The sequence below is a fragment of the Polypterus senegalus genome, chromosome 10 (genome assembly GCF_016835505.1).
Source record: "Polypterus senegalus isolate Bchr_013 chromosome 10, ASM1683550v1, whole genome shotgun sequence".
NCBI classification, from domain to species: Eukaryota; Metazoa; Chordata; class Cladistia; order Polypteriformes; family Polypteridae; genus Polypterus; species Polypterus senegalus.
The window spans coordinates 92794317-92817019 of NC_053163.1; the positions used below are offsets into that span (position 1 = coordinate 92794317).

General features: G+C 36.6%; 2 protein-coding genes across 5 annotated transcripts in view; one reads left to right on the plus strand and one right to left on the minus strand.

Moving 5' to 3' along the window:
• phf6 (PHD finger protein 6) overlaps positions 1-12562 on the minus strand; it is a 45659-nt gene extending 33097 nt beyond the window's left edge. The window contains exons 1-3 of one of the 3 annotated variants that reach the window (XM_039766213.1): positions 12411-12562; positions 5554-5718; positions 3107-3208 (exon numbers count right to left, since the gene is read on the minus strand). In XM_039766213.1, coding sequence (XP_039622147.1) covers positions 3107-3208; positions 5554-5691 — 240 coding nt within the window. In that variant the 5' untranslated portion in view covers positions 5692-5718; positions 12411-12562. Of the gene's footprint in view, positions 1-3106; positions 3209-5553; positions 5719-7442; positions 7462-12410 lie in introns of those variants that run through there. The other 2 variants (XM_039766212.1, XM_039766211.1) reach the window with 2 other exon arrangements.
• A 5987-nt stretch (positions 12563-18549) lies between these two features.
• The window catches only part of cab39l1 (calcium binding protein 39, like 1), a 73201-nt gene continuing 69047 nt past the window's right edge, over positions 18550-22703 (plus strand). The window contains exon 1 of one of the 2 annotated variants that reach the window (XM_039766214.1): positions 18550-18777. The gene's annotated coding sequence lies outside the window, so the exon portion shown is untranslated. Of the gene's footprint in view, positions 18778-19464; positions 19558-22703 lie in introns of those variants that run through there. The other variant, XM_039766215.1, reaches the window with a different exon arrangement.

Consider the following 22703-nt stretch of genomic DNA (forward strand, 5'->3'; position numbering starts at 1 on the left):
ACCTGTGCACACGGTGAGAAACGCCCATACCGCAGATCGCCCCGTGGCTTGCTATGGCCCAACGCCCCCTCGCTAAGCCGCCGCGAGAGTGGAGATTATTTATTTAAAAAATGGCCTTTACTAAGCGAGCTGTGGACCCATAACACCACATTCTGGTGGCAGCGGTGTAAGATGTAAGTGTAAGGATGTGATTAAGAGAATTCCTGGTTTTATTTTAATCAATGTAATTAGATTTCAGGAATAGTTATGTTCACAACAAATACCCCATTCAAACAAAATTAATATTAATTGTACTTGCTATCACAACACATTCATCTAAAGATCAATAGTTGACTTTGCAGTTTTGACATTTGATCGGAGACCATATTTTCTCATCATTTGGGTAGAGCAGTGTTCCAAGTTGTCATGGAAGGATCACACATATCATGGGCTGACAATTATACAAACCATAAGTTGCACAGCCTCAGAATTGTGAAACTGGTTTGAATGATGTTCTTGGAATGGTTAGCAGACACTTTCCATTAAAATCAGTTAAATCCCACTCTTCTAACTATCAAGGAAAACCAGATATATCAAGCCTAAATGTTCAGAAATATCAAGTCTAAATATTCTGGACATGGCTATAAGGAGACAAGGTAGAAAAGGGGATGGTGTCTGTTATAAAACCTTGACCCAGTGAAAGAAGCCAGTGATGAAAGAAACAAAATTTAGATAAAGGACCCCTTAAATATTAGCAAGCGGATCTCTGCATTTAACTGCAGCATACTAATAGGCCAAGGCATAGGCAGAAGGAGTGGTCCACATGTATAGAACACATTTTTGAGCCTACAGAGACTGACTTAAGTGGCTGTAAAATGGTTCTGACAAACCAAATAAAACACAGATAAGGCGAGGTGGTATAAATTCCATGGTTTGGGTGGGGTTGGTTTGGGGCGGTACATGTATGGTTCACTATCAGACAGCAGTGTTAAATATGTCATCTTTACAATATTTACATTTTGTATTGACTGAACATAAATAAACATCTGGCAAAATCCTACATACATCATCCCCACTTTGCTAGGAGAGCTTTGATGGAACTTAGGCCAGACTTTCATCTGCCTGAAATGTCTACATCAGTAAGAGACAAGTGCCTCTTTAAATACCATCATCTACAGCTTTGCTACATTTCATCCAGTTTTGAAGCTAATTGTAACATAAAATTTCTTGTACTCTGTTTTCAAGTTCTGCTCTCTATAATTTGTAAATTTACAGTAATACCAATGGTATTTTCCAATAAGTATTTTATGAACAGCAATTTTTGTAAATGTCCCTTTAAATAAATCCTACTTTGCCAACTATTCTGCGGAAACATTCAGCTGTGAATATTATTACACTATTTAAACATGATAATAAATTCGATTATTCAATGACTGACTTGACTTATTATTCCAATATGTTATTAAAGTATATTGAATTGCTCAATTTTGTAAACATATTAAGATTTGTACTACCCCAGGTTATGTATATACTGTATATATAAAAAAATTACAATAATCATCACCTATTACCAATCATTCTCTATTCCATTTCTCTTACTGGTATCCAGCTGGGGCACCTGAAATACTAGTAGACTTAGAATCCAAGGATGAGAGATCTTGTTATCATATTAGACTAGCCAACACAACTTAAGCCGATGTCACATTACATGACTTGGACAAATTTAAATAACTGTAAATCACTGCCCATGGGACATTTACCAACTAGGTGCTGATCTTCTAATAAAATAATGCTTTCCTTTTTTTGTGATAACCAGTAGCATGGTGCCTGAAGATCCCAGGGCTGCAAGAAGGGTTAACAGCTATGGCAAGTTCAGCCATAGTCTCTCTATTTTCTTTTCCATTCTATTATGGAGTGTAAAACATTAGACATCAGTCAGACAAGTTTCTCTTCTGTTTGTGAGGTTCAACACACCCTTATTCCTCATTGTATTTTAAATTCATTGTACTTCTGGATGAGCATTAATTGGTTTGCAGCTCTCATACACAATGAGCCATCCCCCTACAATTAAAAAAATATCAAATCAAGTCACAAACTAATTGTTTTTCATGGTCATTGAGTAGGTTACATTAGGTGACCAGGATCACAGGAGCATACTGCCCATTGCCTCTCGCTAAGGCTATGTAAATAACAGCTACAACTGAAAATTGCTAGAAAGGTCATATGACAAAGCCTTTATACAATACTGTATAGTGGCTGGGTGGGGCAGGGCAATGTGTGGCCAGTTAGCCAAGGTCTGCAGAACTGTCCTCTGCCTAGATTTATCTCTGACTTTTTGATAGGAATGACTGAACACACCAGAGGTTTATTTTATCCAGGGATAGTGCCGACTCAACTTTTTGTTTTCCTCTGTTTCATTATCAACTGGCCACATCCAAACAATAATATTTACTATAAGGATCATTTTTGTATTAATGAGGCTGAATTTAGTTTGTTTACTGTGTGTTAAAGTATTTATGGTCTAAGTTAAAAGTGGGTGTTCAATTCAATGCTGAAACTAGTTAGCATTAAATCCGGCAGAAATAGTCGGCCCCAGAACTAAACTAAAGAATCAGTGACATACACTATTTCATCTGTGTGGTTTACAGTATAAATGCTACAAAGAAAAGCAATTACCCCCCCAAGTTTTCATCGACTTTCCTAACTCAAGATGTGCATGTTAGATTAGTTAGTAGCCATTTATACTTGAGTGTCGAGGTTGTGCATGAATAAGCCCTTCAGTTGATATACTCTATGCAGGGTTTGCTCTGGCCTTGACTCCACTGTTCTTTAGACAGGCACTGGGTCCCTTTAACTCTGAAGCAGATATATAGGTGTGAAAATGGATGAATGGAGTTATTTTGATGAAAATGTAGCAACCTACATTTCAAGTAAATCTTTAGGTCTTACACTGGGAATACTATATTAGGGTTCTTCCGAGAAATCGGATGTTGCATCATTGGTCCACAGACCGCCTACATTACATCATGCTTGCAAATCCATGGAATACCCTTACTCATTAACTACTGCTCTCGAAAAAAAGCTCAACAAGTCCATTTTAAAAAGCAAGGCTTAAAAGAAATCTTACCAGTTTATTTCCCCTCTTGATTTCCTTCTTTACATCTTCAATGGAAAAGCCTCCAATGTTTTCACTGTCAGTAGGTGCTGTCACAAGAGCTGAAGAGAAAAGCTGAAATCAAAGTCATCAATTTTAATAAGTTAACTTTATGCAAGATTATGTTTTTTGTTTTTTTTTGTGAGAGTACGATACTAAACATTTCTTATACAACTGTATTATACTAATACCTTTCTGTCACTGTAAAAATTAAAAATATGTTCACCTGTCTTGGAATTGCCAAAGTCACTTCTAAATACCTAATTTCTTCTAAACTAAATGGTCATGTCCCTATGTCACGCACTTACAAGTGACATTTCGCCTGGAGCATTGATGTTTCGATCAACATGCCACAAACTAGCAGTTTGCATGTATGTTAAACTCAAAGGGAATACATACAAAATTAAAATGTGAATCCATTAACTTAGTTCCTTTTATAAAAAAAATTTAAAGGGCAGGAAACGTGCTGGCATGAGTTCAAAGAACAGCCATCCTGCTGAATTTGTTTTATACACACTTATTACAGACAGTGGGGGAGTGGCCTGTTCACAGTATAACATCCAGGCAATACCATGACTGTGGTCAGAAATAGACCCATGATAAAAGGTACTAAAGGGGACTGACACAGTATGTGTAAATTAGCAAGAAGGCAAAAATTGATCAACTGATAACAGAATACAACAGTGGAGCTAAAGTAATGCTATGACGATGTTCATGGATTGCATGTTTGGCATTTCTAATTAGACAGTAATGTTAACTTATTTTAGTTATTCGTTTGGATAAAGTTTCGTCCATGGTTTTGCTGGAATTGTATGAGTGTTAGGCACTGTGCTCACTTCGCTCGCCAAAACCTTGTGTTTTCGTTAATCGGATATACAATTTCAATTTTTTTTCCTTTGGAATTGTTTCAATTTCATTATTTGCACTTTTACTTCAAAGCTTCATTAAAAACAATATTTTTTGGAGACACATTGCGACAACGCAACATAAACTGCCCGTGAGTGAATATTGTTTCCGTTTCTCTAATAAATAGTCTGACTTTTTCTAATGTTTGTCCCTGTGATTTATTGATTGTCATAGCAAAAGCTATTCTCACAGTAACCATTTTAATACGAATGGCATATCACGATCTCCTTTGGTGTGTAATGTTATTTGCAGAATATATACATTACCTTTCTTTTTGCCTGTTAAAATTTGCATCGCTTCTCCATGATCATAAATATACACCTGAACAAATTGTGTATTCTTTGAAATTCAACTTGTCATTGCTTCAACTGTTCCGGGACCACAGATTCTCATAGCGTATGGTGTATTATTGTGTAAATCCACATTTTGTGCATTGAATGATGCGTATGCGAAAAGACTTTGCTGTCTACACTTTGCCTTTTATTTCTGACCTTGATTTGTCCTGCTATTTTTTCCAATTACACCTGGTTCTGATGATTAATCACCTTTTGTTCTGCGGTAATGCAATCTTTTCTTTGATACTGTAGCGACTGACATGATAAAGTGTCAAAAAAGTTTTACTTGAACAATCACTGACTTCGTAATCCCAAACACAACTTTCTAGCACCCTCTCCAATCCCTCATCCCCCACATGTCGCCCCCCCGCCCCCTTACCGCATCAATCAATACCCCGCTATCAGTCTTCCGTGCTGTACTCCGCCCTGCCTCAATCGGACCGAGCAGTCACTTAAAACCAAAAAGGCCTCAACCTGGCTGGGACTCTACAATACTTTCGAATTTTACTGCTTTCATATTCTGTACCTTTCTCTGTATGTATATCGTGCCATCATTTGTCTGAGCCTTTCAAATTCAACTGCTTTCATAATCTCTTATCTGCCTTTTTTTCTCTCCAACGCCTCTGGGTCTCTATTCTCCGTATTGTCTTTATACGCTTTATATGTGTTGAGAGCACAGGATCTGTGTGCATTACGTGCTTTTACTGCGACTGTTTTTTGATGGGTGTGCTCTTGTACGATATCTTTTGTACATAGGGCGTGTCTTTCAAGAAACTCATGTTCCACGTCCCCACGACAATCTCTTGGCACCAAGTCTCATGTTTACGGTGCCCAAAAGATGCTCCGTAGCAAGTCTCTTTTGTCTTGCGGGTCTTTTAAATGTCTACCGAGAACTTCCGAGAAGATCATGTATCGTCACCTTGCTTTTGCTTTCCAGGATTTCTTTTTATAATAGAGAGGAATTTCAGACTAATTCTTCCCACCCACTTTTAAGCCAAATTCAACCACTGCACCACTATACTGCCCAAGTTCAAGACTTATAAAAATATAACAGGGAAGCTGAATTATATCTTATGATGCCACATTAATTCTAAAGCCACCGTTAGAAAATTCTCACTGAAGCAGCAGTAATCCTAACCAAATTGCAGTCTTCAGGCCATTAAAAAGTATTTATCATACCAAACACTTTTGGTGAGCTGCAAGTTTTTGGTTGTCAGACACTAGAAGTTGTCCACATTCCTTGTCTTTATTTGTCCTGCAGAAGGCACACTTCCGCAGCCTTGCAGCACTTTTCCTCTGCACTGCTGAGCTTGACATATTTAGTGTCCTTGTCACACGTTCCACCTAAAATAAATAAATACAAAAAAAAGGTTTAAGGGAAATCTGTGGACAATAGTCATCTACTGAACAACAGCAATACTGACTGGCACCTAAGACACACAAATTTCAAAGGTAAATGCCCAGGGAACATTTCCCTCAACACTCCAAGTGAACTTTGTGCTGTGTGAGCTGTGGCCCTGTCCTGTTGAAACCACACGTTCTGTCCTAGGTCTGCCAGGTGTTTTTTTTTTTTTCAGTGTGGACCCAGTTGCCCAAAGATAAGAAATCCATAGCAAAATCATATTCTAATCTGGTACAGATGCATTTTGACCGAGTGTGAAGCATGTACGGAACACTCTCTGTGTCACTATCACAGAACAGTTGTTCTTATAATATGCTTTAACAACAAAGCTCAGATGTTCACCAATCCAACTAATGATGGGTATTGAAAACGGTAGAGCCTAACCTACCAAATGAGACCTATCCCACCTCTCTACCCCCAATATAGTCCGAACAGTTCTCCCTCGAAATGTGGGAGATCTTTATATCCCACCCTGTACTTTACACAGATCGTAGTGGTAGCTATAGAGACAGGCAGCCTATAATCATCTCAAAAACCACTAGTTACAAAATAAATAAAAAAACTATGCTTATTTATTCATTAGTTAAGCCGAACAAGCAAAATGATCAGAATGTTCTGAGTAATGTTTTTGGAGACTATACATAATAGGTATTTGTCTGTAATGTAAATGCTGTTTTATCTTAATCTACAATGTTTAAATTTCATCAGAATGGAAGTTGCAGTTGTAAGAAATTTGGCAAACAACAAAGGATACAGTAGACAGTCAGTTTGTCATATCTTTAATTGCAATGGTTTTAAACATAATTCATCAGAAGCCATTGCAATTATAAAGTTGTTGGACAGTAACAAAAAATGTTTTGTTTCACAGTAACATTTTCCCACCCCAGCTCCCTTGACACTTGAACAAAAGGTGTATCCCCTGTTGTTAGGCTGACAGTTTCCTTATAAAAAGATTTGTTGTGTCACACTGCCAGAGTCCTTGGTCAGTATTAGTCAGTCATTACATTTTGCAAGCGGGAAGTCGTGGTATGAATACTGCGAGTCAAGCAAAGTCGTATTAAACTCTGACTATTGCGTACTAAGTGGTTCCTTGCCAAATTTTAAATTAACCATAAAAGTCAAGAAATACTTCAATAAAGCCTTTTTTTAACCAAAAACCACTCTGATCAGCTGCCTTAGCAGGCCTATTAAAATAATTAACATTGACAGGAAAAGTGTTTTGAGAATGTAATGCCTTTTGTGTTTAGAAATACATACAGAAAAATAAGTAGGTAACTTATTGTCAATATTCACCCTTCAGCTTTTTTTTAAATTTTGTGCATTCTGTCTTTGGCATAGCAAAAAGACAGTGAAATCAGAGATCTACAGTGTACTTCCAAAGTCAATTAATCTCAAAGATTCAACAAGAGGTTTAATTTAATTATGTGAAGTACTGAAACTAGGGACATGAATAAAAAAAAACATTTAAACAATGAAGTGATTTGAGGTTGAAAACCACTAAGGAAATGAAACAAAAAAAAGCATATATATATATATATATATATATATATATATATATATATATATATATATATATATATATATATATATATATATATATATATATATATATAAACACATACAGACACATTCACACACATACATTGGGTTGGAACAATTAGCTCACCGACTGTGACATTTCTTGACTAATCCAATTCCTCACGAACGTGACGGTCAATGTAGGGACAGTAATTTTGAACTACAAAGAGCAGTGGCAGTCTTGTTATTCTGATCCGAGAGAATATGCCAACATCCAAGTGGTAACAAGTGACATAATTCAAATTTTTTGTTTTAAATAGATAGATTAGGTTGAAGTGCTTTAGCATTTTATAATAAATATTAATGTAAATAAGAATTCAGCAACATTAGGTATGCAAAAAAACTCCCAGGAACTTTTCTCAGAGGTTGGCCCCAATAAAGTGGGAATTTCATGAACTCTCAATCAACAACACTCTGCTAAGTTTTATCTTTAGTCTGGTAAGGACCAGGCTAAGATATGACACTTGGTTGACTCGGTTACAAAGAGCATCTTGCCCCAAAACTCTTTGGTGGAACTGAACCTGGCTCATATAAGCCTGTTGTATTGATTTAAGCAAGGCCTACTCCCTAATCGCATTTGATGGAATTCTCCCCAGGATTGTTGGGACTGAGGCAAAGCAAGGCAAGAAAACAAACAATAATGGCTGGGCTGCCAGTCCAATGGTGGGCCCATTCAGACATACTAATGCTGGTGCCAATTCAGAGTTGACAATTAACTTAGTACATAAACCTTTGGGCTATGCCAAAAAAACACACACAGATAATGGAGGGAAGAACAGCTGACCACAGACTTTTAACCATGAACCCTAGACCTTTTCAAGTGTAGAGTTAACTACTGTACTACAATGATGTCAAAGAATTCATAATAGTCAAGAGGGAATTAAATCTGGCTACATCCACCAAAGCCTTGGTACTAATTCTAAATAATACTTTAACTGAATAAAAATATGTGGGAAATAAAACACCAAAATAACTTTCTAAGGAAAATATACCATGGCACAATGTCATTTTAGCAGTCTAATTTTCATGTTTAAAAATGCTGGGGCAAGGTGCTTTAAAAGTCACAAATATAGCAAATAACTTTTCAAAATTTTCTGCAACCTGTAAGATTTACTTGGATCAGGTGGTTTTGAGAATATATTTTACTTAGAAACACTGCACCCTTTAATCAAGTCAAGGATACAAATAATACAAAGGACTTTTTAAAGACTGCCTTCTCTAAGGATATAATATGGTGACCCAAGCTCATTTCCTGGAGGGCTGCAGAAACTGTAGATTTTCACCCAGTAACAAGTCTCTTAATCAGAAGTTTTTTCATGGTTGTAACTGAACTAAATTGTTAATTTGAATATTTGCTTTAGTGTTTCTTCACTTAATCCGTGAATTTAGAAATAACTAATGTTAAAAAGTCTAAATTTGTATATATTAACAGTACTACAAGATAGTCCACAGGAGTGTGCTCACACTTTACTGGGTTTATTAGCATTCTGCCATTTTTTTCTAATACTACAGAAAATTTACATTAAACAGACTAACATGCAAATGACAACAAATATGAAGCTCATCTTTGGTGTTTGTTACTTTTTGATTAAATTGTTTAGATGGAATTTAATGAATGTATATTTTCCAGACTTGGATAATACAAATTCAGGGTCATTGGGAGCTAGAAACTTTAACAGCAGCAACGAACTCGAGGTGGGAAATAAAAAGTCCCACTCCAAATTAATTTAGACATAGAACATGGGAGACACGGTAAAAAGGCAGAACAAAGTTTCTTGAACTAATGGTGCTTACAAAGAATACAAAATTTTCCAATATAAAAACAGAGCTAAAATTCAGAAATGTTTCTGTGAATGTGAAATACAGTATAAGGAAATACAAAGTCTAACTAAATCAAGTTCACAAGCAAACTAAAATTAGTTAAAAGAAAATTATTATAATGAAAAGTCCTTCCAAAATGACCCTCCATTATCAAATGCTAAGTAGGTACGACTTATAACAATCACTTTCTTCTCCTTTTCAGCTCTAGAGTCACAAGAATACTATTCTCGAAGTGATAAATACTGAAGGTGGACAATGATTGGTTGGTATCTCGACTAGGATGAAAAATGTTCCTTTATCTGGCCAGCAGGCTCCATAATGAATGGACAACCTGACTGGGTTGATTATTCTTCCCTTTCCCAAAGATTCCAGCATAATGGAAGGACAAAGTGAGAGTGCCTCCATGGGATTCCCCATTACACTGGGTGGCAACAACCCCCGTTTAGACAGAATCTGCAGGGCTGCATGGGATTTGTAGTTCGGGAGAGGTCAGCACTATTGGAGGGTCTCCCTGAACAGGAAGTGCTTCCTGGGATGGGCCACGACATACTTGAGCTCTCCTGGGTCTGGCTTAAAAGGGAGCCCTCCACCTTACTTACCCGAGAGAATCAGAGTTGGGAGTGGAGAAGGAGAAGCTCAATGAGGGTGGAAAAGAAAAGATGAGAAGGAAGTAAGGAATGAATAAACAGAAAATATTATACTATCTGCCTTGTTATTATGCATATATTGTTTGAGCTGTGCCATCTGTTTAAATCCTTGCCTTTCAACATTGATAAAAAACTTGCTGCAATTTTGTTTTTTTTTTTTACCTCAACTAAGGGTATGTTTTTTTCCCTTAACATATAAAGGTGTGACTGTGGCATCACCTTAGACCTTAGCTTCTGTCAAATCTAAAAAGACAATTCAGTTAGGACTGGGTGACAGAGAGGATAAAAATTTAGAAAGCACTACTGCAGTTAACCCATATGTTATCTTCCAACAACTATTTAATATATACATATTGCTGGGCTTCATTTAAGTTCATCTGTTTTCAACTACTTTGTTTTCCTTCCTCTGCCTGTCATGATTTATAATGTAATTAGTAAAGTTTATTTTTGCATCTACCTGTAAACTTACCACAGCACCATGTGCCTGCACTCAGTGAAACACACCATACAATAAAATATATAAACAGCATTAAAGGTTACAGAAAGTAATCCACTTACAAGATGTTCAGTTGTAATTTAGAATGGATTTAAGCAGGCTGGACAATGAAAAGATAAATGTTTAAATGTGATAAAATCAAACTGAAAAGCAGTGGGCTTTTCTCCAATAGTCCAAAGATATGCAGGTTAGGTAGCTTTGTGACACTAAATTAGGCCAAGTGTGTGTATGTCTGTGGATGGGTTGGCACTCTGTGCAGGGACTGTTCCTGCTTTGCCCCCTAGTCTTGCTGGGGTAGGTTCCACCGTCCACACAAACCTGCTCAGAATAAGGCAAGTTTTGAAAATGAATGGATAGAAAATACTGTGATGTCATTTTACAAGCATGTGAAATTTTATGAGCCGTGAATCATAAAAACTGCAATATTAACTCAAAAGATAAATTCTACAAATTAGTTCTTTCTCATTTTGTTTTTAGTGAGAAGTTAAGCAAAATTACACCTTTTATTGGCTAACCAGAAAGATTACACTATGCAAGCGTTCAATGGCAACTTGGGCCCCATCTTCAGGCAAAATGTAAACATTTTTTTTAAAAATAGATGCCTCCTTTTTACATGCAACCTGTATTCCTCCCGCAGCAAATATTCACAAACATATAAAACTCTGGCGAGGTCTTACTGAGGCACCACATGATCTGTCACCAATCTGGAATCTTCCCACTGGGAGCCTCCACAGTTCAACAAAGATCAAAACATTTACAGGGCCTTACCTGCTCAATGCTCTGAGTTTGACACGTTGGACACGAAAAGCCCGTATGATATACAATTAACTATTTTGTTTCGGACTTGTATTTAACCAAAACCTTTAATATTACGGTTGCACTGATATTTATCTGGGTCTAGGCGTGATTTGCACATAGCTCAGAATAAAAATTTTAAAAGAAAATTAAGTCAAGAATAACGGTATAAATATGTATATATGTAATTTTGAAATAATCCACAAAATGTGCAGGTCATATAGGTTCAAGTTGATTACTTCTCAAATAAGCGAGTAGCTGGTTAACTAATTTGGGGATTCCCTGATATTAGGCTTTAACTTATAATAAAGAATTTAAAGATCTCAAATCTTTGCTAAATAAGGGTACTCCGAGCAGATTTCAGAAAATAAAGAGTCAACCTGTGTTTGACGTTTGGTCTTGCTAGGCGTCTTTCATTTCAAATGTGCCGCTTTTTACATCCGTTAAAAGTACTGCCGTACATAATGACCTATTGGGATGACCCGTTTTCTTGTTCTGTTAAAATTCCTTTATATTAAAATAAAAACATGGAAGTTCAAATGTGATAAACAGCTCATTATAATCACTATATACTGTACACACTAACATCTAAAATGACCCTACTAGCAGAACCCGTACACTCGCGCACACATTCTCTCCATGGTGCCACTGCGCCCGTTGAGCCTTCTGACGACAAATGGGCGGAAAAGCCATGTCGTCGCCGTGTAAACAAGGCGGGCTGGGAGAATTTCGCGCAGCAATGGCGCGCTCCGGAAAACGCCGTTTCCAAATTCAAAGCTGCTGCAATAAAACGTACGTCAAAGACCAGTGAGAAGGCCACGAAAACGGCAAGCGTGGTAGGAAATGTACTGTTCTCCCGTCTCATCAGTGAACTCTCGCGACTGTACTTCGAGGAGGGGGGTGTGGTGGCCCCCCCACCCCGAAATGGGTACTATTGATACCCCTCCCGGCCTTTCTTATTTTGGGAGCCCGATGTTGCGATTTAAATTGCGCAGGCCATTAAGATAAGGGTGTGCACTGAGCATGAGCGAGGCTGCAAAATCATCACAGACCGAGTAATATGTCTTCATCAAACGCAAAAACGGTTTTTGGGGAGCACCAGGAAAAGCGCCCGAAATAGCTCAAGTCAAGAGTATCTACCGCTTCTCACTGAAGGTACCTAAAGGAAAGAGGAGGCGGTGGTGAGAGGGTCTTTCAGCCCCCTCCCCCTTGATCACATTCTCCGTAACACACCAGGACACCAAACATGGTCCAGCTGGTCTAGAGAGGCTAATAAGGGTTACAACAGACACCTTACCCTTCCAGCCCTGTTAGTGTTTTAGTCACGTTGCTCCAGTGGATGGGACAGGAAAAAAAAAGACTTTCTCTTCTCGCGGTGGGAGCGCCGGCTCCAGTACAGTTGGCGCTGCGCTGAATTCGGATGACGTTGCACGACGTACGAAGGAGAGGAAAAAAAAAAACCACACACACACTGTCAACCCGCCTTCTCAACCGAACTCCGCGTAGCTATTGGCCATTATAAGACCCGCCCCTTCCAGTTGGTCACGTGGTTCAAAGGTAACGCCATAAGCAACTTGCCATGTAATTGCAGAAAAATAAAAAATACGCATTTTAGGTGTTTGAGCTGGCTTGCGTTAAAGAAAAGGTAGACAGGATCAAAATAAACTGTACCTAAAAGCAGAGTTAATAAAAATAACAAAAGTGTATTGTTTTTCTTTGTCTTCACGTGTTAGTTATAAGCCTTGCCTGTGCTGGTATCATTGGGTACAAACCAAGGACTGATGCCCTAGCATGGTACTCGCTCACTTGTATCGAAGTGATGTAGAAACACCAGTCCATCTTTGAGAAACGGATAGAGAACCGAAGTGCTTGGATAAACTAGTCATTGTGCTTACTATACAAAAGTGAAAGTAAATCAAGTAAGACTGAAAATGGAGAATAACAGACGGATGTGAGGTACAGCAGACCAAATCATTCCACCTGGATCGTTGGTTAATTGATTGCAGTATTCAGGAACTGTAAAAATTGAATTGGGTTTAGCTGCAACAGTAACGAATGAGCAGTGCTTTTGACTACTCTGTGTGTAGAAAAGCGCTTTATTTTTCCGATTATTCATGAACTTCTTAACTATTTTTGACTTAAATTATAATTCTGACAAAATGACTTTTTTATGCCTTTTACGATTTGAAAATTTTACAGAATAGAAGAATGGTGGGTAGTGCAATTTGGATTTCTTTTTGGGTCTACTGCATCATTTTACAATTTAGAGTCTATTCATGGATCGTAAATTCCCAAGTATTACTAGATGACAACCCAGGAATGATCTTAGACCCTGCAGTTGTATTTTCTACGCATGACCCTATTTAAATTTACCTTGAATAATTAATGATAATTATTATTATTAGCTTCTAAGTCAAGTGCTTTAGTCACAACACCATACTAGTTTAAAAAGTGAATGATTACTCAGTCACATTTATGTTATTGTATATTTTTTACTGCGATTGGACATTGCTTTTTAAGATTAGATGAAATAAACAAAGATAAGAAAGTTTGAAAATGAGTTGGTAATAAATTATGCTACTGCAGTGTCATCTTTGCAGTTATGTGTGTGTGTGTATAGTCACAAAGAGAGAGCGAGAGTAAGAGAGAACAAGAGTCATTTGGCTTTTTTACATAGTTACCCAAATTGTCATTTGTTACAGTTCAGCTGTCCACATGTTTATTTAAACTTAGCCATTTCCAGTTATAGCATATCAGCATGTTGAAGATTACATGTATAAAGTATAAATTTCACCTGTCTTGTATTTTATTTTTAAGTCTCTTTAATCTGATTCTGGGTCAAGGAGGTAAGAACTGGCACCAGCTCATTGCAGGGCATACCAGTTCATGACCCTACATTCATTTGCACTTAGATGCCAGGTAATCTACCATTCACATTTTTACATTGTTGGAGAAAGCTGAAGTATCCAGATAAAAACTGATACAGAGAAGGTGAGTACATGCATGCAAACTACACACAGACAATGATCAGGTCAAGATACAAGACTAGCCTCCAGGAGATGTAAGAAAGCACAGATGATAACTGTGCCACCACAAAATATAAAATGCTGAGTGTAATATCAGTTGAAGACTCTGTTCAGAACATCTTCATATTAAAGACACCAACAAAGAATCACTTAGCTTGTATTGCTAGTTTTAAATCAATCTTGGAAAATTTACACATTACCATCTTCCACAATGACAAGTATGTTAATTTTATTCATGTGGCAAACAATCATATGTTCATTAAATTATTCAATATGAAAAAAGTATTACTTTTTCAATAGTGCTTTAGACGGATAGGCAAATAGGGCTATAACTAGTAGTGCCAATTTAGAGTTGTAGCTGGTCCAAATTTCAGTACTGTCAATTTCTTTATAGAGTTTATATGTTTTCCTTGTTTCTAGGTGTTTTTTCCTTAAATTTTAAAATGCATTAATGTTACATTATTTACTGTCTCTAAACTTTAGTGTGTCCAATCCTGAATAGATCCCACTGTACACCTTATACATCCAAGATATTTTTTTCTTCCTCCAATTCTTTAAAAAAATAGTGAATGTATGTTAGATGTGTTTTTTTAATATATTCTAAAAAGTTTACTCACCAGCTCAAAGGCAGTGATCTCGACACATGACTCATATATGTACAAATACTTTTCTAGTAAACATGTGTGATACAATGTCCACAAAATACTTTATACTGTAACACCTTTCTTAGTATGCCCATTCCCAAAAGAATGGTCAATATGTTTATATGCTTCTATTTCTTTTAAAGACTTAAGTTATGCCCAAATTGTCCTAATATTTATATGTAAGTACAGTATATTGAGGCTTAAATCATTTTAACGATTATATTACATAACAGAAATCCTTTCAGATAAAATATGTATACAAATCAAAATAATACAGTGGAAATACCAGCAGTCAAAAACCTATTTAGTCAGTTGAACCAAGGGAATTCTCTTTTCACTGGACTGGCTAAGACAGTCGGTTGCTGCATTTGATATGGGGTAAGGATGAGGGTTTGTGTCTCTAGAGCCCAGTAAGGGTGATATTTGTATATTCTTTTATAATGTAAAATATACCTTCTCATATAAATATGGTAATAGCAGAACTCTGTATGTTTATAAGTTACTGTGCTAACACTCTTAGGTTATATTTGTTTTATATTCTGTAAGCAACATTTTCATAACTGCTTAATCTAACTAAAGGTCACAAGGGACCTATCCCAGATAAATTGAGCACAAGACAGGACACAGTCTTGGACAGTAGCCCACTGTTTAGTATTCAACAAAAAAGCAGCAGAATTCCTTGTTCTTTTCACCTGTTGTGTGTTCAGTTTAAGACAAGTGTTACACATTCACTGAATATTTACAAATTTTACTCATATTGTTGCATCCATCTATTTTGTAGCTCACTTAGCCTATTCACGGTTTCTGGAAATTGGTGCCTGTTGCACACAAAACTGAGTGCAGAACAGTAATCAGTTCTGGACAGAGCTCCAATCTATCTCAGGGCTGCACACATACCCAGTATTAATTTAAAATTATAAATTAACCTAATGGAGATGTCTTTGGGATGCAGGACGACAACTGTAATATGTGAAGTAAAACCTTTATAGGTATAGGCAGATTGGAAAATATCACAAAGGCAATATCCAGTTAGAGGATTTGAACCTAAGACTCTGGAACTAATGAAGCAGTGATTCTAGCCATTAAAATATACCACAGGTTAAAGACACTGTTATCTTTAACCTGATGCCTAAAGTGAAATTTGTGTTTACCTCTCCTGAATGTCACAGTAATTAACTAGGTTGTCTCAGACTTCAGGGATCTGGGTCCAGTTCAATACTTGCTCACTGTCTGTGAGGATTTTGCTTGTTTTCCTTGTGTTCTTTTGTTTCTTTTTTCCCAGATAGTCTGAATTTAGCCAATTTTCAAAAAATGTGCATGTGAGTTCAACTGGACTGGTACTTCTGAGTGCAGGTATGTGCCCTGTTACAAGCTGGCACTCTGTTTAGGGCTTATTACTGTGTTGGATCCAATGCTGTTTGGGTAGGCCTCAGCTGCTTGTGAATTTTGAAACAGAAAAAGCAGCCACAGAAAATGTTCTATCATCAGTAGCACATCTAATGGTATTATTTTTCCATGTGTCTGTCTCTAACATTTTTTATTTTATTGCTGGAAGGTCTTAACCTCAGAAAATATATAAACTGAAGTACTGAAATAGATTACAGTAGTACATTAACTCTTCTTAATAGCTGGAAATCTGGCCTGAGATGATCTCATCTGTTGCAAAGCTTTATACATGTAAATGCACACATGTCAGTACTCCGTGTCAGGACTTTGCAGAAGAGTAAAAAGTTATTTGGATAATCTGTAAAGTGGTGGCAAGCAAATGTTATCCAGCAAACTGAAGGGCTAATTGAGTTTGTTATGTGTCAGAACTTTTGCTGCCATGCTTTTTATCAGTTGTAATCTGCTAAGCACAATATAATTGAGAAAAAGTGTCCTCAGTCTTACCCACAGATAATATGCATATGGCAGAGAACTCCTGCGCCTGAAAAAAAGAGATAAAATGGAGTCAAGAGATATTTTGTGAACACTAGGAAGTTCTGACATCTGCAAGAATGGCTCCAAGGCATATATACAATAAGTGGATCCAGACCACTTCACTTTTTTGACATTTTGTTTTGCTGAAGCCTTATGCTAAAACCATTTACATTTATTTTTTCCCCACATCAGGCAACACTTGATACCTAAGAATGACAAAGTAAGAACAAGATTTTAGACATTTTTACAAATGTATAAAAATTAAATATGGAAATATCACATTGACACAAGTGTTCAGACTCTTTACTCCATGCTTAGATAAAGCATCTTTGGCAGCAATTCCAGGTAAGTGTCTTCTTCTGTATGACACAACAAGCTTTGCACACTTGGATTTGCATATTTTCTGCCATTCATCTTTGCAGAACCACTCATGCTCTATTACGTTGGATGAATTTCAGGTCTCTCTCAGGTGTTCGATTAGGTTCAAGTCTAGGCTCTGGTTGGGCAACTCAAGAATATTCCCAAAAGTTGTCCCTATGCTATATGTTGTCTTTGCTTTGTGTCCTGTTGGGAGGTGAACCTTCAGCCCATTCTCTGGTCCACAGTGCTCTGGATCAGGTTTTCATTAAGAATACCTAAAAAACTTTGATCCATTTAACTTTCCCAAACCCATTCTAGCCTCTTAATCCCTGACACTGGAAAATAACCCCAAAGCATGCTGCTGCCACCACCAAGTTTCACTATTTGAATGACATTGCATAGGTGATGAGTGCACCTGGTTTCCACCAGACATGACGCTATCTTTGTTTCAACAGATCAGAGAATCTTGTTTCTTATAGTCTGAGAATCCTTTTGGTGCCTTTTTGTAAACTCCAAGTTGGCTTCTATGTGTCTTTTAGTTCTGTCTGGCCACTCTACCATAAAGCCCAGTTTGGGGGAATGTTGCAATAATGGCTGTCCTCTAAAAGTTTCTCTGGTGCTCAGTCAGAGTGACCATTGGGTTCTTGGTCACCCCTCTCAGCTTGGGTGGATGGCAAGTTCTTAAAAAAAGTTGTGGTTGCTCCAAAAATTCATCCATTTAAAAATGCTGTAGTTTGTTACATTCATTAAAAATTCACTACTGAACAAAAAGAGGACAATGAAGTTTACCCAATATAAACTTTTTGATTTTTTTTTTAACTCATTCTTTGTACTTGATTTATTACTGACAAATGTTATGTTTATAATGTGAGTTTATGGATGTGCCTAGGGGATGGTGTGTAAGGGAGCTCTTTTAAGCTTTGGCACCTTGCCTACAGTACCTACGGAAGTAATATTTTAATAAACTGTACTTATGTTAGCTAATTTTTTTCTAAGAAACTAAAATGGACATTTATAATCATAAACATTTACTTTAGTATTTCTCCAGAATTAAACCAAATATAATTTAATTTAATATCTTCAGTGTACATTTATTATCTTTCTCAACTCATCTATTCCAATAAAGGGTCATGGAGGGCTTAAACTCGCGAAAGTTAAATCAAGTTCTGGACAGGAACTAAACCAGGAAAAGGCACCAGCCCATCAGAAGGCCTACTCAGTCTCACACTGTTTCATAAGGGATGCATTTACAGTTGCCAATCATCGTTTCGTCATCACTGGAATGTAGGAGGAAACTAGAATACCTGCACAAACCCCAAACGGACACATAAAAAATGCCTTAAATGTGCCTTAAACGACCTAATGCTCCCTGTAAAGCTGCTTTGCCAGCCACTGCACCACTGATGTATAAAAAAAATCTATGTTCTAATAGAACGGTGGCCACGCCCCCAGTGCTCGGTCATTGGCGTGCGCGACGTCCATCATTATCCTGCACATACTCGGTAAGCGCTTGAGGTGTGAGGTTCGGTGTTCTGTGCGAGAGGGACCTCATAGTTAGCGGAGGTGGGTAGAGAAAAACGCTGAAGGGTCGTGGCTCTGTGTGAAAGTGAATGAGGGAGTCATATAAAGAGAAAGAGCCACACATAGAGGCAGAGGATCCTATCAGCTGTGCTTTTATTAATCTTTCGCATCACAGGACGAGACGCCTTAACGGGTGAGTTTCCTTCTTCTACTCTGCATCTGCCGGAGAGAACCACTGTGTTCGCTGACATGTCTCTTCATTTTAAATGTTTCGCTATTGAAAAAAAAAGCTGACGACAGGCATTCGATCAGTATCCTTCTGAACTGTAACAGGTGAACAACCCTGCTGCATGACAGTTACAGACACAAGAGCATTACAACTTTGTGTTGTCTCAGACACCAGTTTGCCCCCCTTTTTTCTGTTGGCACAGAAACTATATACTTTACCGTGTCCCTTGCGTATAATATGACGTTTTTCTTGGTTACTCCCTTTCCCTATGTGTCTGGATATGTCTCTGTCTCTATATATACAGTACTATAGTGTATGTGTGTGTGTGTGTATATATATATATATATATTAATATATATTTATATGTATATAATACAATATATTTCCTAAAGGCAAGGCAATTTGTCTGACACCGGATATTGACTTGGAAAAGTACCAGCTAACACAGCTGCGCAGTATATGGGCGGAGACGGAGCCACTTGAGGTCATTCGGTATCAGTAACACTAGATAGAAGAAATAAAAGTACTGAATATAGTAAGTCAGGTTGAAGATAACTTGGTTGAGAGCTCAGTGGCAGCCTGGCATTCACGAGTGTATATTCTGTGTCGCTTTAGCTTTCTATTAGAGTTGCATTGGGAGAGGCGAAAGGCAGATCTTTATCTGTTTTTTCAGTATGTCAATCGCCCGTCGTTCGTGCAGTATTTAAAAGAAAAAGTGACAACGAAAGTGAGAGGCACACAAAGGCATGTGTTTGTTTATTTTATAATTTTTTGTCTCTGTGAGCATGTAAAGGGTAATGCATTTTGACCAATCCTTAGGATAAGCAGATGCATAGCTTTATTTTATTGATAAACTCGTCCGTTGAGGTATGGTAGTGCTCATCACAATATCTTACAGTTCATAACTGTGTTGCTCCATTGTTTTCTGTAGATGACTAGATACACGAATATACAAAGAGATAAAGGAGATATCTTGATGTTTACCCACAAAATACAATAATGCAAGTAGCAATGTTTAGTTCAATTTGGAAGGTCCCGGCTGTCTTAATGTATTAGGATAAAATAAAAACATTTCCTATATAGGAGGTCAGTGCAGAGTTTCTACATTGTTGTTTATTTAAAATATTCCCTAAAGTTGTACTTCTGATGCTGTCATTAGAGACAATTACTCTGCAACACTTACCAGAAGATATTACTTCCTAGTTGCTGTCAGGTTAGTTTTAATATCATAAGCGACCTATGTGAAAATGTTTGTTCTTAATGAAGCCTTAACATTATTTTTGTGTATTAAATGGACAACGTAAACCTGCTAATTGTAAAAAGTAAAAGTTTTTTTTTTTATTATTATTTTTTGATAGATAAAAGCATGGCAAGTGGCATGTAAACCTGTAATGAGGAAAACAGGCTGCTTTACTTTAAATACTTTTTTGTAACAAATAAGTTAGTCTTAGCCTACGTTGTTTTTTGTTGTTGTGATTTTTGTGCCCTGTTGCTGAAATGTAGTCTTGCTGCAGTAGTTTCTCTTAAATGGCATCCTCCACATGATATCAAGGATGTTTAAACATTTCATTATTTCTGTGGCTGGCATCCAGTTTTATTATGTTGCATATTGTGTGGCAAAACAAGTTTAAGCAAGTTATAAAATAAATAAATAAAAATATCCCAGAAGAAGTGCATCAATTAGATTCATGATGTCTTTATATTTGTCAGTATACACATATACATACATCTTGAAACATTTTATTTTTATTTCATCTGGATGTATATGAATTGCATAAAACATATGTGTCACCCAGTTTATTGTGGCTTTCTGGCTTTCATTTTTATGAGACAGTTCACAATAGGAACACCCTGGAAATAGATCCCTGCCTGAGCAAGTTTCTTAATTTTCTTAAAAGTTTACTTAATGTAATATAGTAATTTTTCTGTGTTTATAAAGGAGAGGGTCAGGACAAGAAAACACCAGTACAATTTCTTTTTTCCCTGTATTTTAGTCTGTTTATATGTAACAACAAAGATCAGGGTTGTGTCTTTGGGTTACTTAAGAGTCAACAGTTGGGTAAAACCTGGAAACTCTAACTTCCATCAAACATTACTGAACTTTTTCAGTCTTTCAAGCAGCAGTGATTATGAAATAAAGTTGTTTAGCACTGAATCATACAGGACTAATGACAAAACATAACTGAATTACATTTTTTGGTCATACGACTTATGGTTCTTAGCAGGTTCACATTCTTTTGTGGACTAACTTGGGTGTGTATATTTTTTGTTTCATACTAAACTATTGCTGAACAGGAAGCGTGCTGGATTTCAAATATGCCTCCCATCCCTGCAGCGTGGTTAATTTCACTTTAAATGGAACTGTATAAACAAATACTTAACCAAAAAGGGAATTAAAAGCAACAGGGAAAATCCCTGCAAATTCTTTGTTTATTTATTATGAAACATCTAACATTATTAATATACCAAAATAAAATATAAAGAGTAATGACTTGATTTTTTGCTGTTGGTATTGGCCAATGTTCTCTGCAATTCTGTACAGTTTAAAATTAAAGTAGATATTGTAATATTTAATAAACAGAATGGACTACTATGTCCACAAAATTATAATTTATTACTTTTTAGTTGCATATGTAAAAGTTTACAATTGCTAATTCATCTGTCTTAGGGCAGAATATGAGACCTAGCTTGTTTTTTTTTTTTTTCTAATTATTTTTAAGGGCGATGATAGGCTTGCAAAATAAATGGCATTGTTTGTTGAAATGTACTGCCTATGAAAATTAGATGGATACTTGAAGAACATTAATTACACTACAAGTAATACTAAGGAAACAAACATTTTAGCAGCAGTTTTACTCATCAGTTTTATCTTAATCAGATTCAATCAACACAAGCAAGAATTTCATATGCCAACTCTTTTTACCTTTTCTCTAAGCAAAACCAGCTTGACATTATAATGGCTTATGTAAATAAAATCAGTTGGTACAAGTAAAACAAATGTATTATGAGTGGAGAAAAAACACATGATTAAAAAGATAATAGTTGGAATTTTACACCTGAACATACATACAAGGATGAAATAGTTGTCTTCCCCTGTTGTTACTTCCACCTTCAGAAAACATAACAAGAACAAGATGTTCCTGTGCCTCTTGCCTGGCTGAGCTTGTGATGCTCTCTTGTGGCCTACTCTGCTTTAACGTCTAGATTTACAATAATAATAATAATATATTACATTTTATTTATATAGCTCCTTTATATATAAAGGCAAGAATGTAGTCATTTTTAGTAAGTATAATACATGGTAACAAGAATTGTTTAGATTAACTGTCACATTAACTCATCATTGTTTTTACCTATCTGCTTATCAGCGTTACCTTGTACTAATGATGCATGCAGGTGAAAACAATGTTTCACTTTACATATCCTTCCTCTGTTTCTACAAAATTTCATTATCATTGTGCTGCAAAAAAACTATTCCTATTACATTGTGTTATTGTAGCATAAGGATACATTTTGTTTAGAGACATTATTTACTAACAGAGTCAGAAATTGAACGAAACTAGTGGCAGTCCTCATTAATGTATTTGTTGGGGGTAAAGTTAGCCTTTCTACTTCCTTCACGAAGGATTACTTGGCAAAACACCTAATTTGAAAAATACACAGCCATAAACCCTTCACATGACCCAAAAACAGGATTTACAACCACACTGTCACAAATAAATATAACAAAAATGTGGATATAGTGATTAGGTGCTTATTTGTATAGCATCAATATTTGACCTGTAGTCATTGTAGAGCAGCAGAAACAGGCACAACAGGAGTAAGCTGAGCCAAGAGGATGAACCAAAATAATTAATACAATAGAGAAAACATGTTATTTGAATGATCCA